Raw genomic sequence first — 23,731 nt, forward strand, 5'->3', positions numbered from 1 at the left:
TTTGTTGTGGCTCAGAAATGATTCAATGAAAAAGTGGGCAGTATAAAAGATGCATCATCACTGTCTGAGGACGATAAAACTTGCACTCATCTGAGAAAATTACAGTGAGAAAAGCAATCTGTGAACATGGGAGTGTTTGGCCCCACTGCATTGGACAGGATAATGTGTGGTATCTTGCTGGTCTTTCATCTTACCCCCTATGGTGGAGATGATACCAGATTATTGCCATGTATGTTCTCTTTCAGGTACAGTCGTTTACTGAGACTATCGCTGAAGAGACTGAGATGGAGGCCGAAGCAGAGGAACAGCAAGAGGATGAAGCTGAACCCGAGCCACCTAAACCTACCCCACCAAAACAGGCTACCCCTGCCCCAGCACCCATGTCAAACATAGGAGAGACTCACGCCAAGGTAGTGGACTAATTGGATTTACACCTAGAGCCCTCAGGCCCTTAAAATAAGATTATAAATAAAGATCATACTTAGGCAACTGCTAGGTAAAGGCTTAACTGGTATTTTGAAAAAGATCTGAAAGTAAATCAAAATTTGAAATCAGATATACAGTTAGGTCCATAAATATTTGGACAGTAACATGATTGTCATCATTTTGGCTCTGTACACCACCACAATGGATTTGAAAGGAAACAATCAAGATATGTTTTAAGTGTAGACTTTCATCTTTAATTTGAGGACAGTTACATCCAAATTGGGTGAACAGTGTAGGAATTACACCCATTTTTATAACATAATCATGAATTAAATTATGAGTTTCAATACTTGGTTGGAAATCCTTTGCAGTCAATGACTGCCTGAAGTCTGAACCCATAGACATCACCAGATGCTGGGTTTCTTCCCTGGTGATGCTCTGCCAGGCCTGTCCTGCAGCTGTCTTTAGTTCCTGCTTGTTCTTGGGGCGTTTTGCCTTCAGTCTTGCCTTAGACATCAAAACAAACCAATCAGAGAGATAGCAAAAACATAAGGTGTGGCCAAATAAACTTTTTGGGACATTCTTAAAAAGAAAGAACACACTGGTGAGCTCAGGAACACCAAAAAGCCCGAAAGACCATGGAAAACAACTGTGGTGGCTGACAGAAGAATTCTTTCCCTGGTGAAGAAAAACCCCTTCACATCAGTTGGCCAGATCAAGCACACCCTCCAGGAGGTAGGCGTATCAGTGTCAAAGTCAACAATCAAGAGAAGACTTCACCAGAGTAAATACACCTGCCCTGAATCCAATTGAGCAGCATTTCACTTGTTGAAACGGCAAAACGGCCCAAGAACAAGCAGGAACTAAAGACAGCTGCAGTGCAGGCCTGGCAGAGCATCACCAGGGAAGAAACCCAGCATCTGGTGATGTCTATGGGTTCAGACTTCAGGCAGTCATTGACTGCAAAGGATTTGCAACCAAGTATTGAAACTCACAATTTAATTCATGATACCTTTGAGCCGCTAAAATTGGGGGGACCACATATAAAAATGTTCCTACACCGTTCACCCAATTTGGATGTAACTGTCCTCAAATTAAAGATGAAAGTCTACACTTAAAACATATCTTGATTGTTTCCTTTCAAATCCATTGTGGTGGCGTACAGAGCCAAAATTATGACAATTGTGTCACTGTCCAAATATTTATGGACCTAACTGTACATAAGGTCTACGGTCCCTTGTTTCCCCCTTTGTTGCATATGTTGAATCTAACTGAATTCAACAACCATTATGAACTGAAATTGCTCTTTTACTCATCATATGCCAGGTGTCATAAGGCAACATGTAAACAAGTGTACTGTACATAGAAATGTTCTTAAGCACTGACTTTTTTCCCTTCTCTCTTGCTTTTTTAATCAGCCAAAATCTAAGATTACTGCATCTCGGAAGCTTTCTCTAAAGGTATGGTGCTACACTATTCAAATAAATAAGCAGATTAATCAAATTAAGCCTTTGATTCATCTGTACAAATGTGAAACAGTGTTGTACTCAGCTCAACTGCAGCCACTTGCTGTTCTTGCAGATTCTCATGCTGGCCAAGGCGAAGGAGGACCTGGAGACGGAGAAATCGGAGAGGGAAGAGGAGAAGGTCCGCTATCTGGCTGAACGCGTGCCTCCAGTGCAGTTCTCAGGACTGGATTTAGCCGGTCTACAGGTAAGGGGGACAGGCTTTCTCATTTCTCTGTCATAGCTGTTAAACAAATGCAAATAATAATGCCATAATCATTATAATAATAGTGCATTGTAGATGGTTTAGTTCTCCCTCATTTTACTCATTATGTGAAATCCAATTAATAAAAACGAAACACACTACAGTCTGTTGGCCTGTTTGCAGAAATTGTGCCGGGAGCTAAATGACATCACTGAGCGTGTGGACGAGGAGCGCTACGACATCGAGGCCAAAGTCATCAAGAACTGTCGGGAGGTAATGGAGTGTGTGGGGTTTTAAGGGAGCAGCTATTCCCTCAGCTCAGATCTCAGCTATTCACCTATCGTACAGTTTCATTTGATTGCATCATTACAAGTTTTTCTCTTTAGAGGTCAGAGAACTACACAGAAAAGAAATAAGTTACTGAATACAGCTTGTTACTGATGGTGGTTGTATTGTGTGCTTGCTAGATTCATGAGCTCACCCTGAAAATAGTGGACCTGAGAGGGAAGTTCAAGAAGCCTGCCTTGCGCCGAGTGCGTGTCTCGGCCGATGCCATGCTGCGCGCTCTGCTGGGCTCCAAACACAAGGGGTCCTTTGATCTGAGGGCCAATCTCAAGTCTGTGAAGAAGGAAGACTCGGAGAAGGTACCTCCTGCATGCATTGGGTCTGTCGTTACTTACTGTTGCAGCGCTGGTGTTAACACTATTCCTCCTCTTGTAGGTGCTCACCTCTGAGGTTGGGGACTGGCGTAAGAATGTGGAGGCTATGTCTGGAATGGAGGGAAGGAAGAAGATGTTTGATGCTGCTGGTGGTGGGCAGTAAGTAGTCATCTTTTTCAGTTCTTGACAAAGCCTGACAATATAACTACTACCTTTCAAAGTAGTCTGCAGGAAAATGAAATAGCTGGTAGAATACATATGGCATAACAAGTATATAAATATACTATTTAAATATAAGACAATATTAGGTTGTGGAGGGGGAGTATCCAATCCTGGTCCTGTCAGCAGTTTCAAAAGATCAATGTAATATTATAAATATACTGAGTTAGCAAGTAACTTCCTAAGTTAAGGAGAATAGGGGTATTCAAGTGATTGCAAATAATCTCTAAATTACTGAATTACACACAAAAACGGATCAGCATTATATAGTTAAATAATTCAATAGTCTTTACAAATGGATGTTTCAAGGGGTCATTTATTAAAGCAACTGGATTGGGGATCAGCAATTACCCTACTATTTTAGGATATATAAACAGGACATTACATTTAAAAATAACAATAATTTCATTGTTTTACAGGTGAAACCAAATGTTTTGAAAGTCTGCTGTGACTATAGCGAAATAACCTCCAGTACTGGAATGAACTCTACCCAATAATGTTTCTTCTTCCAGCCACATTATAGAATTACATTCTTATTTTCATCATAAAACTGGAACTCAGAACAAAAAGCAGTATGATTTGTGCTAAAAACATGCACATGTATTTACTGTTATTCTAATATTATCTTCTTTCTGCCAGTTGTGTAAGTTGATGTAAGATTTATGTGTGAGTTTTTTCTTCTATTGTTTGTAACCAGATATATTTCTCATTCGTTTTTGTCACTGGGCACTTATATACATCTAAAAAGCATTTATATAGAATGTTTATCCAGACCATATAATTGTAATGCAACTTATAATGGTTTTCTTAAGTCTTGCTTTTGTGACCCTGTAATCTATTCTCCTCCACTAATAAATATTCAAATAATAAAGTGTTTTGCTGTTAATGAATACATTTTATTTGGTAAACTAAACGTTTAATCATTTCCAAATTTGTTTTACTTTTATCAACATGACATTTATACATACAAACATAATTCTCCACTGTTTATTATTATTATTATTATTATTATTATTATTGTTATTATTATTATTATTATTATTATTATTATTATCATTATATGTTAGCACACTATGGCCAAATCTATATTTAAAAGTAATGCTATTTTAAGATATACAGTAAGTTTAAATAAAGGGAAAAAACATCACATATGTAACTCACAGTCACTTGTAGTTTCTTTGTTTTTGGTTTCAGCAGCCATAAAAATATGTTTTCTGCTGTAAAAAAACTACAACTAAGGACTGATATATGTGTTACTCAATTTTGCATGACACAGGCAAGTAAAAACATGTTTAACGCCGACCTTCAGCTCAGCAAATCAAGTTTTCGCATGCTCAAAATGAAGACTTTTTTAATCAGCAAAATGTACACTAGGGTCCTTGATGTATTGTATTACATTGTATTGCATTAAACACTCTAAATAAAACTATTAACTGTAATTGGAAATGTGTCCCATACTTTGAAAAGGTTAAAGTGTTATGTAGCCATGGGTGTTATAATGTAAAGCATGCGAAACACTGTATCCTACAATAGCTTGAAAAGTGTGGCGATAAAAACAAATGGCCTGGTATTCAGGGTCAAATTCCCCGGTGACAGGTTCCACCCTGTGGCTTTGGCAGTAGGTTTGGCTTGACTTTCAGCCACAGATTTTGGTCTGCTGGATGTGCCAGATATAGTATGAGGAGATGTAATATCCCAAACAGTGCAGTGGAGCAGTCTGATCACATGCAAAGGGTCGTTCTTTTGTTGGAACAGTTCAATTGCTGCTGCTTTCTGAAAAGTGCCTCACTGAAGAAGTTTTTCTCAAACCCTGCGGCAGTTATCATTTTCCCCTTTTTCCCCCATCGGCTCCCACTGAACACACAAATGCATTGTGGCCTTGCATTGTCGTTATTGTGGTCGATGTGAGGTTCGGCTCTGGCTTTCATTCTATAAAACTTATGGCAGATGACCATTTTTCTTGCAATACAATACTTCTGCATTCTTTCTGGACCTTCATCTTGTGTGCTGGTAAAGCACAAAGAAAATATGCGACTTGACTGCTTGCTGTCGGTTTTATGTTCTCTGACCAAGTCGATTTTTGGAGTGGGTTACAATATCTGCCGCTACATGGCGACATTGCGTAGTTAACAAACGCATCCGCTTCAGATTCAAGTTGACCCAAACTGGCACGTTTTAACCACCTCCCTCAATTCATTAACTTTACTTGGCGATTGGGATCTTAAGTGAAAACTCCTGATGTTCAAAGACGATATTTCTTGCGAGGGGAAAAGTAAGTATCTAGAACAGGTTTAGCTCGTTCAAAGGTACCTTTCTCTCCTGGTAGGTTAGAAAAATTCCCCTGCACTGGTTGCCTTAAGCCATGTAGTAGCATAGCCCTTCTAACCACTCTTCAGTTTGATCCAGTCCATTGGTATTCTCCATATATACAAAAGATCTGTGGTGTCCGTGTTTAGTGGTGCCCCTGGGGGTAAGATAATGTTTACCACCACAGACGTTTAAACAAAGTTCCACAGCCCTTATTTTTGTCACCAATTAGTGATGCAGACACTTCACTCACAAATATTTTACTTAAATTTGTATTTTATCATCACCAATCTACCTGAAACAATAACATATCGAGCATTCAAGTAGTCACCATCATTACCGTCTCCCAGCAAGAACAGCATCTCAATACACTACAATCATCATCATCATCATCATCATCATCATCATTCAGATATTTTGGCAGGAATATATATGTCTATTTTGTTTTATTTAAAATTACTACAATATGGGCACTCCCTGAGTGTAGTTTGAGGTGGGATTATGGTGGAAACAGGGTAAGTGGCCTCAGGCATTCCCGATTCCCATTTTGGACACTTGCAGAAGTCACACCAATGGTAGAGGGGATGCGACTTCACAGAAAAGTACTTGCCCTCACTGCAGCAACTATTTGGATGCTGCCTTTGTCCACTAGGAGTCTCATTTGTCTCATGAACTACACCTTAGAGATATAAAGCACTTTACAGATAAAACTGTATTCAGAGAATGAGGAAGCACTGTTAATTATGTAGAAGATAATATAGCACTACAAGAACTGTTGAGTATCAAGACTGACCGGGGAGCTGCTATTCAGAGACAGCAAAACAGGTAACCTGGCATAATTACAGTCCTTGTGTGGGTGATTTTGGACAAACTGCTTGTGAACTCTTACTCTGAAACAAATGTATGCTTTATTTAGTTTACCTTTAACATAATTTGGTGGTTTAATATATACAAAATACAAGTGTTTGTAAAGGTTTAGTCATTCAAATTGAAAATGTATGTTACGTTGTTGGAATCAAACTATATGTTTCTGTTACACTACATGTTATGTTAATTAGTATACTGATGCAGTACTGGCACAGTAGAATAAACTCTTGTAGCGTTAGTTACAAAACAACAAATTGAAAAGTTGTTAATAGTGTTCAATTGCTCAAATCTAACATCGTGTCATTAATCAACCATGAAAGAAACAGCAAACATTTCATTAACAGTCATTCCCACAGAGGGGAATTCCCCGTTTCTTAAATTTTACATAATTGATGTGTTTATAATTACAGATCTTATATGCCATTTGGGGCTTCAGCATTCAGATATAAATGTAAAATGATTGCAAATATACATTTTGACTTAACACATTTAGCCACTAAATATAAATATTCAATATTGATGTCACTGAGGACCCAGCACAAGGGTGTAGATCATCATATTATGAATATTATATGAGACGTTCTGTACTACAGCCTTGGTTACTAAAAGGAGGATTTGTATTGATGTCAAAAGCAAAATAAATCTCAAACTAATAAACAACTTAAACATAAATGTTAAATCAATGTTTACATTATTATTTTCTATTAATGTAAAAAAGATGTAAAGGATATTTCCAGTTGTTTTGCTCTTCTTCTGCAATGAAAAACATGTAAAAGTGACCTAAGAAACCAGGCCACCCAAGACAAAGAAAATATTGTGGATACATTTTCACATTTATTATAAGTTTGAAAGGAAACTCTTGCTGGGCTAAAATCAGCATTAATGTTATCTATCACTTTGCTCTTTTTCAGGATGGATATTGTCTTTCACTTTGTTGCCTCCATCCTGCTGCTGATGCCATTAATAGTGTGGGGGAGGGATGCAGAAAAGAAAGAAAACAATGCTTTATTGTGCAGGATTACAAGAGATACTAAGAAGGATTTGTCTGGCCTCAATCTTACAGTAATACCACACAACTTGCCTCTGAACACAGAATACCTGGACCTTTCCCACAACAACATCTCTCGACTCAACAGTGGGGATCTGGCTGCTCTGTCCAACCTCTGCATCCTGAAGTTCACTCACAACCGCTTGGAATACATCTCGCCTACAGTCTTCCCGGACAACTCCAAAATACAGGTGCTCAACATTTCCTACAATTCCCTCAAAAACATCCCAGACTTGGCATTGCCTCAACTAATGATCCTTGACATATCAAGCAACCTGTATGGAAGTTATGCTCTTGGAAACTCGTTTAAGAATTTTCTTTTTCTCAGGTATCTTGCACTTGGGAGTCCAAACGCTAGGTCAATAAATGCCACAGATTTTGGCCCTTTGCAGGACAAGCCTTTAAAAGAGCTGAGTCTCGGGGATGGTCTTGGGTTAGACAGCTATGAATCAGGTTCTTTTACTCGATTACAGTTTCTGGAGAAACTAACACTCAGAATGACTTTCTGTGAAAGGTCCCAGATGTTCCACATTATTCTGAAGGACCTAGATGAAACGCAAGTTCAGAGCTTAAACCTGATACAATTTCTTCCAAATTTTTGCAATGTTTCCATTGACCCTTTTGTGGGGTTGAAAGGTATGAGATCGTTGACCAAAATCTCATTTGTGGACACCTGGTTCAATAGTTCAGTGATGACTAAGCTTCTTCTGAATATTTTTGAGACTAAACTTGAAGTACTTGGATTTTTTAATATAACATATAATGAGGACACACCTGAAGGCATTGTGTTTCCAGGCATTCCAGGATACAATCAATCACACAATGTCAAGGCAGTAATATTTGACAATGTTCACCATTACCAGTATACTTATCCTAAAATTAATATCAATGTAACCTTCTTTTCCCAAATTACTTATGTGAAGTTTTCTGGAACTGGGATGAATATCTCTCCTTGCAACTTAATCTCCTCTTTGCCATCACTGGAGGTCTTAGATTTGTCCAACAATCTCCTCACAGACCATGGGTTTTGGTGGTTTGGCTGTTCTTACACCAATGTCTTCCCAGCTTTGAGGCGGCTTTCTCTGAGAAACAACAAATTTCAAGACTTGGACTTCATCTCCGAGAGGACCCAACAGATGAAGACTCTAGACACACTGGATCTCAGCTTCAACTCCATTAAGCTTAATGGACCTTGTACTTGGTCTCCTCAGCTAACCAGCCTCTCCTTGAGCAATAATGACCTGGGCAACTCTATATTTTCAAACCTTTCCCCTTACATCAGAAGTCTCAATCTTTCCAAGACAGGCATTACAGAGTTGAACCAGGAGGCTCTTTCCTTGCTACCGAACTTAACACATCTCTTTTTGAGCTCCAACACTATAAGGACCCTACCAACTAATCTCTGGGCTCCCAGATTGGAGGTGCTGCATGTGGACCAAAACAACATCCTCACCATGAGCAAACAATCTCTGGGAGGCCTGCGCGGCTTGAAGCAGCTAAAGGCCAGCAATAATCCGTTTAGCTGCACCTGTGATTCATACTGGTTTGTGACTGCTTTCAATAAATCTCTTTTACTTGACTGGCCATCTCAATACACCTGTAATGCCCCCTCAGAATTGGCAGGAAAGACTTTAAATGAGTATCAGCCCAGCAGGGCGTCATGTGACCCAGGACTCCGTGCGGCTATAGCTGTTCCACTGATCGTGGTTAGTTTCGCAGTCCTGGGGCTTGTTTTTCACATGTTTGATGGAGCCTGGTACCTGCGGATGCTGTGGGTGTGGATGAGGGTGAAACAGAGGGGCTACCAGGGAGCCAAGCGACTGAGCAAAGGTGCTTTCCACTACCACGCCTTCATCTCCTACAGCCAGATTGACTCCAGCTGGGTGGACAGCCAGCTGGTACCCAACCTGGAGTGTACAAACTTCAGCCTCTGCATTCATGAGCGGGATTTCATGCCAGGGGACTGGATCATAGATAACATCATCAACTGTGTGGAAAGCAGCTATAAGACGCTGTTCGTGCTGTCTCGGAACTTTGTCCAGAGCGAGTGGTGCAACTACGAGCTCTTCTTCGCTCATCACCGCGCTCTCAGCATCAAGGAGGATTCCCTCGTCTTCATTCTGCTGGAGCCCATTCCTGCAGACTCTCTCCCCAGGAAGTTTCTGAGGCTCCGCACTCTGCTCCAGCAGCGGACTTACCTGGAGTGGCCAGAGGAGGAAGGGAAACGGCGGATCTTCTGGGCCAGCCTGAAGGCCATGCTGCAAGTAGCTGATGATCGCATTGTCATGAAGCAAGTGGCAAGGGAAATCGCTGAATCATGTCCGCTTCTGAGCGACACCGATTAGTCCACACACCACCTACATACTTAAACTATAGATTTAAATGTTTTTCATTGCTAAACTGATTTTGAATACAAATGAATGATATGAAAATACACTTACTTTGCTTATACAGCTGACCACCTTAAATGTACAGCTACCAAATGAAGCAAGAAAGCTTTGTTCTCATTGAAGTGATTTCCTTTCTTTGGAGTATAGATTTTGAGACTGTGAGTTTCCAACAGCAATGACAAAGTAATAAAGCAGGTAATAAAGCTGAGAAATGTTAAATGCACTTTTGCGCAACCGTATTAATTGTCATTGGGTTATCAAATAAGTATTTGAGTTTTATGTGACACTGGGATTTCTAAATCAATAGTCCTCAAATAGATTGAGTAGTCCTTGATAGATTTGTCTTGGCAATCACCTTTGACAGACGTTTTGCTTTGTGACACCTTGTAGAAATGTTACCAAGAATTATTCCATCTCTGAAATGCTAGCATGTTAAGAATCATAGTTTTTTTATTTACACAGATGTTGAGAGATGATGATTCTTCTAGGATCGATCAATTCAATTATATTTTCTTCTGTATGCATAACATAAGGGAGGCTCCATCTGTTGCAGGTTCTCAAAGAAGATTCAACATTTGCTTGATCATTTAGGCCAGGATTAAAATGAGAATCCACCAATCGTGACATCAGCTTTCCACTGGGTAGACACTGGCAAATCAAATGTCAAGGTTGTGATGTGAATTTGGCCTTCACATTATATATTATTTTGGATGAATATTTGAAAGTTTCATTTTAAAGAATGTAAAGTTTTTAAACTGTTTGTATCTTGCGTTTTATTTTATGGCTAATTAAAAAATCTTGTAATGGTTATAATTTTGGTATGTTAATTTAGGGAGTACTGATTGTAGTTTACAGTAGTATTTTGCAGTAGTTGTAACTGTTGGCTGTATAGCATTTATTAAACTTTGTATGTGCTATTACATTTAAAAAGATAAAACAAGTATACATATTCTGTACTACAGGCGCATTTGCACTGCCACTTCTGATCCTGATCAGATGCATTGGTAGCATTTGATCAGGGCCTGAAATGGCAATGTAAACGCTCGTCGATCGAATCAAATGAACCTCTCAGGGAGATGGCACAGATCCGGATCAGATGCATTGGTAGCATTTGATCCTGGCTGTGTAAACCGGCTCAGGTTCCGGCATGCACTGCAGCGGCGTGTGTTTTAGAGGCAGGGGGCATCGGTGGAGCAGATAGGAGCACACTTCCCCACTGCTCGTATTAAAAATAAAATAGTTAAAACTAACACTAAATGGCTTGTTATTTTAAGTTGGGAAAAATATATAATTGTATTTTTATTTTCAATGCTTTGGTTGTGAAAAAGTATGCAAGTGTGTTGGTTTTACATATAATATTAATTTGTAACAAGAAAAAATTAAATTTTTGATACAGCACTGTGTTCTAAAAAACTAATATATACATATAATTAAGTTTGGCCTAACGTGCTGACTCAGCAGTGTTTGAAAGGCAGGCAGCAGACAGCCTTTATTACAAATAAAATAGTTAAAATTAACACTAAATTGAGCAAAAAATATAGAATTGTATTTAAATTTAAAATGGAATCCTGGTTTTACTTGTTAGAATAATTCGCAACGAGATAAAATGACAGTTTCTTTGAGGTCAATAGCAACACAGGCCGCAGTTTACTAAGATTAATATCAGTATTATTTAATGGTTTCATTATTTTATTAGTCTTTCTTGTAAAATACCATTGAATAACAGTGCTTAACAAGGAATTATCGTATATATCGGCATTTGTTATGTAGAAATGTGAACTGGATAGTTTGATAGAAAAAACGTATCTGCTGTGTTATAAAATCCATTAAAGGCAGGTTTATACACTGAAACTGAAACTCAAAGAAAAAGATGTTAGGTTTGCTTAATTGCTGTATAGCAGGCAGGACTCCACTTCCCACAAAGAAATCAAAATCGATACATATTATTGTGAACATTTTATTTGAATACAAAAAACACAGTTGCACACACAAACAACAATTTCACAGAAACCATATTCTCTCAAGTCATCAAAGCTGGTTTTCAAACTACTGGTGTTGACCTTGAAGTAGGAATAGGAGAAAAACAAACATTCATCTAAAACCAGGGGTCGCCAACCCTGGAGCTGAAGGGCCACAATGTGTTCCACCAGAGCACTTAATGGCCTATTCAACTAATTATTGTATTAATGGAACTAAATTAACTGCCCTTGCCAATTTCCCAAGTGGTAGCCATTTAAAAAGAGCTGGAAAACCTGCTGGACTACACCCTTCCAGGATGAGTGTAGGAGATACTGGGGTGACAAAGGTGGAATAGTGGGACGCAGAGCTAAAACACTCCACAAACCACAAAAAGAAGATTCTAAACTATAAAAACTACTGGAAAAAGTAGTTTTGTATCTCCTGAAAGTTGGAAAAAAATGAATTTTAAGACTTCAGCTTACTGCCATAAAGTACCATTCTAAGCAAAAAGTGTGTGGTCACAATCGCTGAATTACGTTGGCATGTCCCCCGCTGCGAGAGCCAGTATCCTCAGGTCGAGTATTAGAAACAACTCATTAGGTTTGTATGGTCCAACTTTTGTATGATCTTTTCACTCCATAAATAATTAGATGAGCAAAAAAAAATGTATAATCCAAAACTAATGGGAAAATCTACTGTTGAGAAATTGTTAAGACTATGATGTGCTAAGAGTGAATTGTGACATTGTGTAAAAAGTCCTGCCAACATTAATGAAACTTTCTTCTAAAGGAATGAGTGCATCTACCTGGTTAAAGATTCACAAAGTGGAGCCCCTTGTAAATATACCTCTTATTACATACACTATCATTTTATTAGATTAATCCCAGCAAGTAAAGAGTAAATTACTTGTAAACCTGGAAATGATTAAGCAGGGTATGAATGGAAAACATTTATACAAAGTCCAGATATCATTCAGTATCACAGTAACATATCATGTGTGTGTTCTACAGAACAGCCAGGTTCCCCTTTTAACTGCAAAACCACCTCATAACTCATTCACAAAGAGTGGATAACATCTGGCCTGTCAGTTACAGTGGGCTATCAAACAGAGACTATGCCGATAAAGAAAATGTTATCTCCACACAAATGAAAATCACCATAAAAAAAAAAAACCAACAACAACTCAATACCGAAAACAAACGGCACATCTGGAATTGCAAGCAAAAGAGGTTGTCAAGCAGGAAACAGGTTTTAACTGCTGATATAGCCTCTTCACTGCACAGCTAATTTGCATTTCTGAGGTAGTTCATCGGCCAGAGTATTGAACCACAGAAGTTAATTTGTGCCTGATAAACGTTACAACAGACCCCGCATAATACCAAACCAGTTTCATTTCCTTTTTCATAAACTGAAGCAATCCAATTAGACAGATTCAGAACTTAATAAGGCACAACTTCACAGCAACAGACATGTTTAAACCAAAGTAGGAAAATCATTACAGTATTTTTTAAATTGTAATAAGATGCAAAACCATCTCAAAATTAAGAAAAGAAATCACCAAAAAAATGAAAATCATATTTATCTGCTTTCATTAATTTAATCGAAAGAGATAGGCCTAGAAATATAATTTTAGTGGTCCTATAGGAGCCCAGATGGGACAAACAAAAAACACCCTTAAATGTTTCTAAATGAGATCTGAAGTACAATAAGTAACCAATCAAGTAAGCGATGCAGTGAGATTAACTATGACTCGCTTGCATATCAAATGACACTCAGATTTCACATTCCCAGTCTATTTTCAAGATGGTACCGAATTAGGCTAAAATGAAATTGTACAGCTCTGATCTTAAACACTAAAATGTTGAAATATTGATAGAAATGGATATATATATATATATATATATATATATATATATATAGCTTAAATGAAAAACTAGTTTTCAGTGTAGTTCTAGGGTTTTGTTTCAGTTTTCACTCAAGCACTGTACAATAAACATCTCCTTGCACCCTATTTCCCTGCCTCCATGTGACTGTGTGCCTAAACTCCACCTACAGAGCCCCAGACGCTGTGTCCAGCCCCACACAGGGTCACAGTATGTAATGCCAAACAAAATGTAGCAAGTATGAACAGCATCTTTGAGCTGAGCCTTAGACTGTGTATATCACCTGTGGAGAGTACTTTTCAAAGCCATATTTGCACAAGCCAACACTACATGATATTTACTCTGCCTTCTACAGAGGAGGGAGCATCGTGTGTGCCATTGGCAATTTATCCAATAAAAATAAAAATATATATAATAATGCTGAATTGCTGAAAATTCCACCCCTGTTAAACACATAGGCAAAGGAATGAAATATAATTAATTTCTATGTAAAAAAAACTGACTGTATAGACCAGGGGCAGTCAACCCTGGTCCTGGAGAGCCACAATTCTGCACCTTCTGTAGGTCTCTCTCAATCATCAACTCCTAAAGACCTGAAACAAATGAAGAGGGAATATCTGAAGAGTCTGCGCCTCTCCAGGAACATAAGAACATTTATAGGACTTTAAACTCATTAAAGGCTGTACACATCTTAAATGTCAGCTGGGCTGAATCGACCTCAGGTGTCTGTGCCTCTGTAAGATTGAAATGTAAATATGAGGATTTGGTTTGGATCACTGCAGATAATCAACATGTGTTTACTGTTCGAATTATCAGAGAGCTGCTGCAAAACGAGGGTCTTAGTTAACAATTCATAGAACACCTATTTTAGCTTACCATTATAGGAATAAAATATAGGTTAAGATGAAAGGAAAAGTGTAGAACCTGTAGTAACCACGTTTTTCCAATTGCAACCCTCACTGTACCCAAGTCCCTTTAACAAAATAGTTTATTTGGTTTTTGAAGTAGTTTTTGCTTAAAATCTGACATTACTCTTTACTTCCCATGTCATGTACATATAACCCACGAAACACCCTAAAAAGCTAATTAATGACATGACATTAACAATTTACAATTGTGTCCATCGTTGGGCAAAGCGTACGTCTGATTTCTAGAATCAATACACAAGAATTTGACCAGTGTCTTAATCCAAATGGTACAGGTGGACACCATGGTAGCTAGCATATAATACACTTATTAATGTATGCATTATTATTCTGTCATTTCAATAACCATCATTTTACCTTAAAAACAATTAAAAACGGAATCAAGTTAAATACAGTTTAAAGACAGATATCCCCACAAACTGCTTTCCTTCTTTTTCAAATATTTATTGCACAGTTCTTTGGCATTTCAAGTAATCAAATAGGCCACTCATTGGATTAAATTTCTCTTACACATTTCAAATGTATACATTTTTGTTGAGCCAGGCCATTGTTTCACAGAACCTTATTTACAGTAGAGATTTGAAAGCAGATTTTTTTGTTTTTTGTTTTTAATTTTTCTATCATTTTTGGCGCTATACAAAGCCTTGGCACTAAGTCTCTTTTCCCTCCATATATATATTTCACTGTCAAGGCAGTTAATATGCTGGTTGCAAGCGAAAACATTTCGAATTCACCTGCTAAAAGCCATTTTTTATATAATAAAAAAGACCATGGTTATTTTAAGATTCGGTTTACTATGATTCACATTTCATTATTTTGCTTTCCCCCATCGACTGTTGATCATGTGACTGCAGGATCATTCTGTTAAGTTTCCATATTCCAATTATTAATAACAGCCATGAAATGCTTGTGACTTTCCCCCACCAACAGGAACAAACCAAGTCTGTTGCTCAACAGTCTGTTGTCAGTTGCTGTTGGGAATATTGCATTTATGATGCTGCCATAGCCATTATATGGTGTATCTGTCTTGCCCCATTAACTCTTGATTAAACAGACGTCTAATCTGAAGAGCTGACAGCTAAGTTCTATAAAGATTTATTCTCCCAATATAGAATACAAATATATATTGACATTAACAATCTTAAATCATACCACCTTTAGAATGAGTGACAAAAAGTCTTCCATGGTTTTCTTCTCCCGAGACAGTCAAGTAAAATAGAAACGGTCCACCTAACACTTCCGCAAAAAAAAAAAAAAATGTTCTTGTTGTTTTTCAGTAGTTTCTTTTGGGGTAGGGGTTGGGCATACATTAAAGTTAAAAACCTGAAGGTATGACCTTTAAAGAATAGAAAACAAAAACAAAATGACACTAAACAACATATCAAAAACATGTGACTTAGTCCTTGTCCTGACAGCTGACCAGGATTCCATCCAACGCCAGCCTCATTCTCACCATCACCTTGATAGCTTCTCACAAGAGGAGGTCAGCTGAATTAAAGTGCCTGAGCTAACCATAGTGAGCGCCCCCAGGGTCAATGCTACGTGGATCTGAGGGGACGCCTGTTCCACATCCCACGCTTGGAGTGATAGTGGTGCAAGAAGTTCCTGAGGTATATTCGCTCCACTTCCAGTCCAGCTTGTAAAATCCTGTCAGGAGAAACGGAATATACTCAGAGAGTGTCTTCCAGGCATGTGTTTTAAATCATGAATATATTTATCTGTCTATTTGTGCCTTTGCTACAAATTACAGATTTATCAGTTTAAAAGAGTTGAGGACTCTTCACCAAAAAGTCCCCAGAATACAAATGTCAGTGTTAAATCAGACACAATGTCATCTTTGGGGAAATGTGTGCTGTACTTCTACCGACCTGAGCTTCAGTAGTAATACGACTAAACCATTTCTTCCGTAGACTTAAAACCATGCTTCTTCTCACAATTCGACATCTTATTTGTCAGGTAAATGTTTTGAGTCGACTGATGGACTCAAAAGACAGGGGCAGACCGAGGTTACCTGTCCAGTAGTTCCCAGTCTTCTCCGCCCCAGCGGTCTCTGAACTCCATAGTGTTCATCCCCCCCGCAGAGTCCAGGTCGGACTTGTAGATGCCCAGCAACCCAAAGCCATTCACCTCCCAGAAGCCTGTCAGACAAACACAATCAGTGAACACAGCACGAGAGGAAGCAAGTGCATTATTCTGTCACTTCATGCTAGATATTGATTATGTTTTTGTGTGTTCCATTCTATATGTATTCAAACGTATTCAACAGTCATAAGAAGTGCAAAGGGCAAGCAAATGAGTAGCGGAGAAAGCACGTTTTTTTTTTTTTTATTAAGGCTTATATATATATATATATACACACACACACACACACACACACACACATATATATATATACATACATACACACTTTTTTTTCCCCATATTTGAGAATTTCTGGAGTCAGTTTCATTTTATGGTCTTAGAATGTCTTGTCAGTTTGGGAAGTGATCAGTGGAGAAACAACAGAAGTATACACAACAGGTCCGAATTTAAACAACAAATTATACAGCAGAGAAACTATAAAATTGCACAGGTCTGGAATAGTGTCTTCCCAGTAAGTACCATCTGGTTCTTGTGGCGTTGCCCCACAGTTCAATCTCATGACAATGGGAGCGAAGGCCATCTTTCCTTCCACACAATGCTTGCGGATGCTGTCAATGATGGAGCGGGGAAAGTGGATGTGCAGGTCACACAGGAACACGATGCTGTGGTTATCCTGCGAATACACAGGCAAAAACTAGTCAAGCTTCAGTCGACTTACTAATCCATAAAATGAATTCACACATCTTCATGCTGGTCTGGAAAAGCACACTGAAGTTGTGCGTTACTCCCTGTTCTTTCCTTCTTGTGCAAACGAGAAGTTTCAAAAAGAAGATAAGCTCTGCCAATAATACAATTCAATTCTTATCTTGACAGCGGTCAAAATATAGCATTAATTTATTAGGTTGGTATTGTCAAACCTACAGCAACATGATTGTAGTTAGGGACACTTTGGAAGGTGGGGTGATAAGAGTGTACACACTTAACAACTCATTGCCATGTTTTACAGAAGTGCCAGGCAAATTCTGCAGACATCACAAAAGCTATACATTTCCTGTTGCACAATTTGAAACTTAAAAAGTACAAAACTGGCTTGCCAATATTGATTCCCCTTTGCTCCTTTTCCTGTAGCCCTCGACTGTGACCTAACATCTTGACAGCACTTAGCTTTACCTTTCCAGGATGTTTGACCTCACTTATTGTACTTACCTGTGTAAATTGGAAGTTGTAAAATGTATTATATTTTGAATTGCTAGGTTTAATGTAAATTTGAATTTGTAATGTTTGATGCCTTGTACTTAACTGTATTCTTGCCCTGAATAAGGGCGACTGCCAAGAAATAAAAAATAATAATATGCATGCTATTAACCAAATGTATTGGGACAAGCCTTAACCCACTGTAATAGATTGTACCACAGTGCATGCACATGACAGCTACACAGAGGCCAATGACTACAATGTGAATTAAAAGATGGCAAATGCCACTGAGATTTAGATGCACAGTTATAGAACAGCTATAGTTATAGACATATTCTGAGAGTCCTACATGACTATTCGTTTTGGATAGGAATGTGTGACCGCCTGGAGAACATGATCAAAAAACAAATATTTGCGGTCTTTTACAATATCTTGCAGAGAAATTTATCATATTGTAGATAAAAACAGCAACCTTTCTACTGCTTGGATGTTGTGAAAGGTACTCTGGTGGACACCCTCAGATTCAGTTCCCCTTTCATCAGTATTTTTCATGCACAGCTGCTTTGTGAACCAAATACTCTATAGACTTTATGGCAAATGATTTGTAATAGGTATTTCCATGACAGATGGTAACATTTCCATTGCAATGAGCAGCTGTGGTGCCATTATAGATGTGCTGGTTCATTATTACATTATAATATATTATACTTTTTGGTTCATTCCATTACCATGTAGTATTGCTACAATATAAAAACATGACACTAATATTTTAAATAATCATGATACGCACATATCCCGATATAACCATGATGTGCAATCATGTGCCATACGGTACTATGCCGCCAAGTACTAAGTCGAAGGGATCAAATACTTATTTCACTCATTAACATGCAAATCAATTTATAACTTTTTTGAAATGCGTTTTTCTGGATTTTATGTTGTTATTCTGTCTCTCACTGTTAAAATACACCTACCATTAAAATTATAGACTGATCATTTCTTTGTCAGTGGGCAAACGTACAAAATCAGCAGGGGATCAAATACTTTTTTCCCTCACTGTATAGCAGTGAACGGTTATAAATAAAGCGACCACAGACAAAATGGACAAAATAAACAGCAGGAAACAAGGAAGTGACAAAATGTGTTTTGACACTTTCATGGATGGGTTTTACAAATGTCTGGTAAAACAGATAAACAGTGCTGATATCATGATTTCTAGCTCAAAGAAAGTCATCTGTGATAACCGATAAGATGTATGTAGAAAGTCATCCACCACTCACACTGTAGCCACCATCAGAAATGTGTCAATGTAAACAAGTCATAGTGGCTCACCTTAATGAGGTTGATTCCAGCTTGCAGGCCGGCAGAGCGTTCGAAGTTCCCATTCAGTTTCATGTACTGGTACCTGCAAGTAGTCAGTTTAAAATGTAAAATTGCACACCAGAATATAGTGTAACATTTGGAATCACACAGGAAACCAATGCATGCTTAAATATAAGGTCACCGCAAGACCTTAAAATGCCAAATTACACACATAGGACACAGGCTACAGAGTAACAATTGCCTACCTCTCCTGAACGTATACAATACTATGAAATGAGAGTTAAGCAACTTATGATATGAAATATATAGTCTTTGCCACTGGGGTGGTTTGCCTCGCTCTTACTAAAGAGGGGCACAATCTGCATGAATATCTACCAATCAAAGAGACTTCCAGAAAGGTCTTACTGGGGCAGCGCTGACTTCTTCAGAGCCAGCTCCACATCCATGTCAATGCTGCTGTAGTCTGTGATGATGATGTTGAAGTTCCTGTCCCCAGTGTCCCGGTACAGCTCCTCCATGTCCACTATAAACTGCCGTACCCAGCGGGCCTGGTTTTTCACTGTTGATGAGCAAAACATCCCCACTGAGATACTTTCTCTAAAAACCCTTCACAATATACAGATAGTAGTGCACCGATTGTTTTATCTGTCACACTCCAAATCCAACAACTATCTGACCTAAAACATGCTTTATCTATATATAAGTTTTCGGTTCTCAACTCACATGCAGTCATAAATGGACAATAGAAGTTGCAGGGAAAAGGCAGTTTAGTGGTGCTTTAAATAGAGATTTTTAAGAAACTCTAGGCAAAGGACACGAGAACCTACTGAGGTCCAGGCATGTTAGGCTGCTGAATATTTTGTCATAAAGCGGCCATAACTTTTTATGACTGCTTTTTATGAAGGCCTGACCTGGGACAATGAAGTGGACTGTGACGCTATGTCTCCAGGAGAAGCCCAGGGGATTACAGAGCAGCAGGTCCTCGGTGCTGCGTGTGTGCTGCTTGTACTCCTTCCTGGAGTGCAGGGGAGACCCCTGGGCCGGGCTGCGCCGGTTCAGAAGGTAGATATACTGCGAGAGCCTCACGGTGCGTTCCCCCGGCCCCAGCAACTCCAACTCCAAGAGGTAGCGGCTCCCCTGAGACCCGTCCACTCGCTTCTCCACATTCACCACCCGCTGCATGGAGAACCGCCTGGAGAGTCCGGAGACACCTTCTTCATCAGCAACATTGCCATGCTGTTCTAACTTACTCACAATTGAATTGAACAGGGTGCTTCTTTAAACCTCCCTTCTTTGCCTGCCAACCACAATCATTACAACTGCAGATATTTAGTCCAGAAGCGATCAACGGTACTGGTTATATAATCATTGTAGCAAGCCACCCTGTGAATAATATAAATCGCACACATCTTATGGTTGAAGATTAGATGGACTGAGCTAATTTTAAATGTCTGGATGGCCACTCAAACTAAGAATCAGACCTTCAGTGAGTTCCTGACATGAAGCTAAAATAAATTAATCTCAGTCGTCAGGAGCGTTTACCTTGGACCTGTAAAGGGTATCCACTTGCCTTTCTTGTAGAAGCAGCTGCTTAAAAGAGTGGTTTGTACTCCACTGGTTTCAGGTATTTTACCTAGCTACAGGAAATACTGTAATAATTAACTTTCTAGTAGTGGATTAATGGAAGAAAAGGCAGCTAACCAGCAATAGCACTTTGACAAATCGCTCTGTGCAGATGCAATGTGCAGGAGACATCTCTTAAAACGTTTTTGTGAAGCTGTTGTGGGCGATGCTCTGTAAGGTTACACCAACACAGATTTACCTCCCAAACCCTAACCGTCGCCCTTACCCATGGTGTCTCTCGTTTAGCTTCTTCATGAAGGCTTCCACCACAGCCTGGGCCTCCTCTTCGTCGAGGAGCAAGTTCCCGGACACGTTGCAGCGCAGGTCGATCCAGTCCGAGCGCAGGATGTGGAAATCCAGGTGCTTGACATCGAACGTCTGCTGCCAGTCCACCTCCTGGTCGTACAGGGCTGGGTTTCTGATCTCCTGCATGCCATCCTCAATTCCATCAGCGTCGTCCCCCTCAAGGTCTGCCACTTGCAACCACATCCTGTCGTTATCCATCTCTGGCTCGGGAATGTCTAGGGGGCTTTTGTCCCCTGCTGCTCTTTGATCTCGTTCCACATGTGGGGGTTCTAAGACCTGCGCCACCAGGTTCTCCCCATCATACCTGTTCTGCCCTCGCTCCATGTCCCTCCCTGGCTCCTGAACGCCTTCCCTCTCCTCGCTCATAACTGCCCAGGGTGGCATTTTGCGCAGGGATCCTCTTCTCTGCAGCTCTCCGGCCACCCTCTTTGAGTCCCACATAGAATTAGGGTGATCCTTCCATAAGCTGTTATACGTATGCCGTACGGATGCATGGCTGGTCGGGCGCGACAGGTTTTGGGTTGCATTGAAATGTAGCAATGGGATTTGAATGGATTTAGGCCTTAACTGAACCACATTCTTGGAATTTGGTTTAATCTCCTCTAGGTGGTCAATATAAGTGATATTCTCTATGGATTTTCTCATGGGAACTCCCCGCTTTCCCTTCTCCACGTCTGAATTCCTTTGTTGCTTCCATAGGTCAGTTTCCAGATTTTGGGACTCTTCTCTTAAATCATTTTTCTTTTTCTTACTCAAGTTGTTACTCCTTCTCACTTCAGCTACACGCACATCCTGTGGGTTTGTGTCCTGCTGCCGACTCCTTCTTGCCGGACTCTGTTTATCGACTTGGATTTTTCTCCTTCTCTGTCTCGTTCGTGGGGCTGCTTTGGTGCCGACAGCAGCAGAGAAGAGTTGCCGCCGTCGCTTGAAGTTATAATCATCATAGTCGTCACCATAATCCGGGAGGGTCTTAAACTTTTTTTCAGCATCCTTCTGTGGATTCATCTCTTTGAATTTCTGATCTTCATACTGAAATGCATCTTCATCACCATCAGAAAATGCCTTCACTTTCAACCGGTCTGCAAAACCAAAATCTGGGAGAGAAAGAGGACGGAAGAAAATGAAACTGTCAGCAACTAGGGGGACTAATTCTGAAAAACATGACATAAAATAAATGGGAAAAAGCTCTGACTGTCTTCCAAGAAAACTGACCAATAGAAATGAACACAAAATCCATTATATTAGAAATTATTATTTTCATAATCAAAAGAGAAAAAATAACTTTTCTGGTATAGTTACTGTAAGGCAGTGTTATTGCTCCTTTCCTTTCACTAACACACTATCAAATACTATAATATGTGCCCAAAATCCTATCCTATCTTTAAACCTGCTACAATTGTATAGTATGCAGCATGAATATTTGTTAAGACATTAATTGTTTCATATTCTGGCAGTATGGGAATAATTCTACAAAATGATATACATAGTTATTCAGTATGGTATAAGGATATAAGTGCAAGCTCTTGGCTTCGAGCTAGATTAAATCAAGATAACAGAATGTCTTTCAACTTTAAAGTTTTCAAGGCTTGATTAAACACTGCTGAGGGGGTGAATAGCAGCAAGATTTTGCCATACCATGGTTTCTCCAATCTGGTGGACCAAGTTCTCCAAAGCCCTTGTTTTCAGAGACATCCATCTTCATGTATTTGAAAAAACCAAACCTGCAGAAATATTTAAGAAATGTTATTTGGAAGCAGGCAGTCAGGAACCTGTAGGTTAGAGCACACCTTTAATAAGCTAGAAACATGTGTGAGCGAGCCAAACTAAATTGGCTGTGATGTTTTTAATCTTTCACACACCTCAAACACGATTTATTTCTAGTACAGTGAATGTGAAACAGGATTTTACCAAATTGTATTAGTATTGATGGGTTTGGCTATAATTCTGTACACGGCAAAAGATGAAGAAAAGTCTATTGATAATATCCTGCATCAAGATGGCTTTTGGATCACATAAAAGTTGACTTTTTCCAAGCATTAGATTTTGAATTACCATCATTTCATTGATCGTCTATCCATCATATACATGTGAATTTGTCCAAAACAGACGAACCTGCTTATATACTAGGTGATAGATGCTTATAATTTAGTTTACCTAAGTAGTGGGGAGTATACATTATGTGACATATCTGTACTGCCAGTTTAATAAGATTAAAACACTGGTTTGCCTTTTTACTATATGTATCCATGAACCCTGCCAGAACTGGATCCAGGTGGTTTCAGATGGATTGGTAATGTGTGAATATAACTAGTCATGTGGATTTCTGAATCTCTTCTAAATCCCTCCATTCAAAAGTCTGACACTATAAGGGCCCTAGATAAGGGTGTCTGCTAAGAAATAAATAATACTGTTGGCTGTTAAGATAGTACCATCTAGTGGCACCTTTTGGCAGTACTACTTGAAAAGCAATTAAGTGTAGAATCGGTCAATATCACATCGATTCCTCATTGTTAAGATGTGTTTCTGTGTACAGTTTTGATGTTTGGCATATATTGCAAATTAGTAATTAATAATAACAATTACTACAAATAATAATATAAATACTTCATAGCTTTTAGTAAAGTAAGGCTGTTTCAGAAAAACATCCACTATCAGAACCAAAATACAACAATTAGAGAAGACTTTACTTGTCCAAGTAGTAAGGGTTTTCATGGTAGAAGCACTTATTCTCAGTCTCCATGTGCGTCAGCCTTGTGTAGTCGTTGGGGTAAATGTACGACATATGCACCTAATGATTGGGAAGGGGGGA

General features: G+C 39.1%; 3 protein-coding genes across 5 annotated transcripts in view; 2 read left to right on the forward strand and 1 right to left on the reverse strand.

Annotated features, from left to right (window-relative positions):
- Positions 1-249: 249 nt before the first annotated feature.
- tnni1c (troponin I, skeletal, slow c) lies at positions 250-4,453 on the forward strand. Of its 3 annotated transcripts, XM_066723960.1 has the most exons (7): positions 250-410; positions 1,845-1,886; positions 2,008-2,139; positions 2,320-2,409; positions 2,604-2,780; positions 2,857-2,954; positions 3,434-4,453. In XM_066723960.1, exons 1-7 carry the CDS (start codon positions 285-287, stop codon positions 3,435-3,437), a joined length of 669 nt encoding a protein of 222 aa, XP_066580057.1. In that variant the 5' UTR covers positions 250-284; the 3' UTR covers positions 3,438-4,453. The 3 variants fall into 3 exon arrangements, with proteins under 3 accessions (XP_066580057.1, XP_066580059.1, XP_066580058.1); XM_066723962.1 differs by lacking the exon at positions 2,320-2,409; XM_066723961.1 differs by lacking the exon at positions 3,434-4,453 and having other exon boundaries at positions 2,857-2,958.
- A 2,661-nt stretch (positions 4,454-7,114) lies between these two features.
- LOC136771906 (toll-like receptor 6) lies at positions 7,115-9,849 on the forward strand. Its single transcript, XM_066724470.1, has one exon. It carries the CDS (start codon positions 7,143-7,145, stop codon positions 9,579-9,581), a length of 2,439 nt encoding a protein of 812 aa, XP_066580567.1. The 5' UTR covers positions 7,115-7,142; the 3' UTR covers positions 9,582-9,849.
- A 1,720-nt stretch (positions 9,850-11,569) lies between these two features.
- Positions 11,570-23,731, reverse strand: part of b4galnt3b (beta-1,4-N-acetyl-galactosaminyl transferase 3b) — a 50,327-nt gene continuing 38,165 nt past the window's right edge. Inside the window, exons 12-20 of the mRNA XM_066723982.1 lie at positions 23,610-23,710; positions 22,558-22,643; positions 20,843-22,016; positions 19,905-20,185; positions 19,399-19,552; positions 19,003-19,075; positions 16,996-17,149; positions 16,406-16,532; positions 11,570-16,041 (exon numbers count right to left, since the gene is read on the reverse strand). Of these exons, the coding sequence (XP_066580079.1) occupies positions 15,933-16,041; positions 16,406-16,532; positions 16,996-17,149; positions 19,003-19,075; positions 19,399-19,552; positions 19,905-20,185; positions 20,843-22,016; positions 22,558-22,643; positions 23,610-23,710 (2,259 nt within the window). The 3' untranslated portion in view covers positions 11,570-15,932. The remainder of the gene's footprint in view (positions 16,042-16,405; positions 16,533-16,995; positions 17,150-19,002; positions 19,076-19,398; positions 19,553-19,904; positions 20,186-20,842; positions 22,017-22,557; positions 22,644-23,609; positions 23,711-23,731) is intronic.

The sequence above is a fragment of the Amia ocellicauda genome, chromosome 15 (genome assembly GCF_036373705.1).
Source record: "Amia ocellicauda isolate fAmiCal2 chromosome 15, fAmiCal2.hap1, whole genome shotgun sequence".
NCBI lineage: Eukaryota > Metazoa > Chordata > Actinopteri > Amiiformes > Amiidae > Amia > Amia ocellicauda.

What these genes read in the sequence shown, in the direction of transcription:
- tnni1c (XM_066723960.1), top strand. Translation starts at nt 285, where the DNA reads ATGGAGGCCGAAGCAGAGGAACAGCAAGAGGATGAAGCTGAACCCGAG. An exon ending in TGGATTTAGCCGGTCTACAG is followed by an intron (nt 2,140 to 2,319) that starts GTAAGGGGGACA and finishes GCCTGTTTGCAG; the next exon opens with AAATTGTGCCGGGAGCTAAA. An exon ending in AGAAGGAAGACTCGGAGAAG is followed by an intron (nt 2,781 to 2,856) that starts GTACCTCCTGCA and finishes CTCCTCTTGTAG; the next exon opens with GTGCTCACCTCTGAGGTTGG.
- LOC136771906 (XM_066724470.1), top strand. Translation starts at nt 7,143, where the DNA reads ATGCCATTAATAGTGTGGGGGAGGGATGCAGAAAAGAAAGAAAACAAT.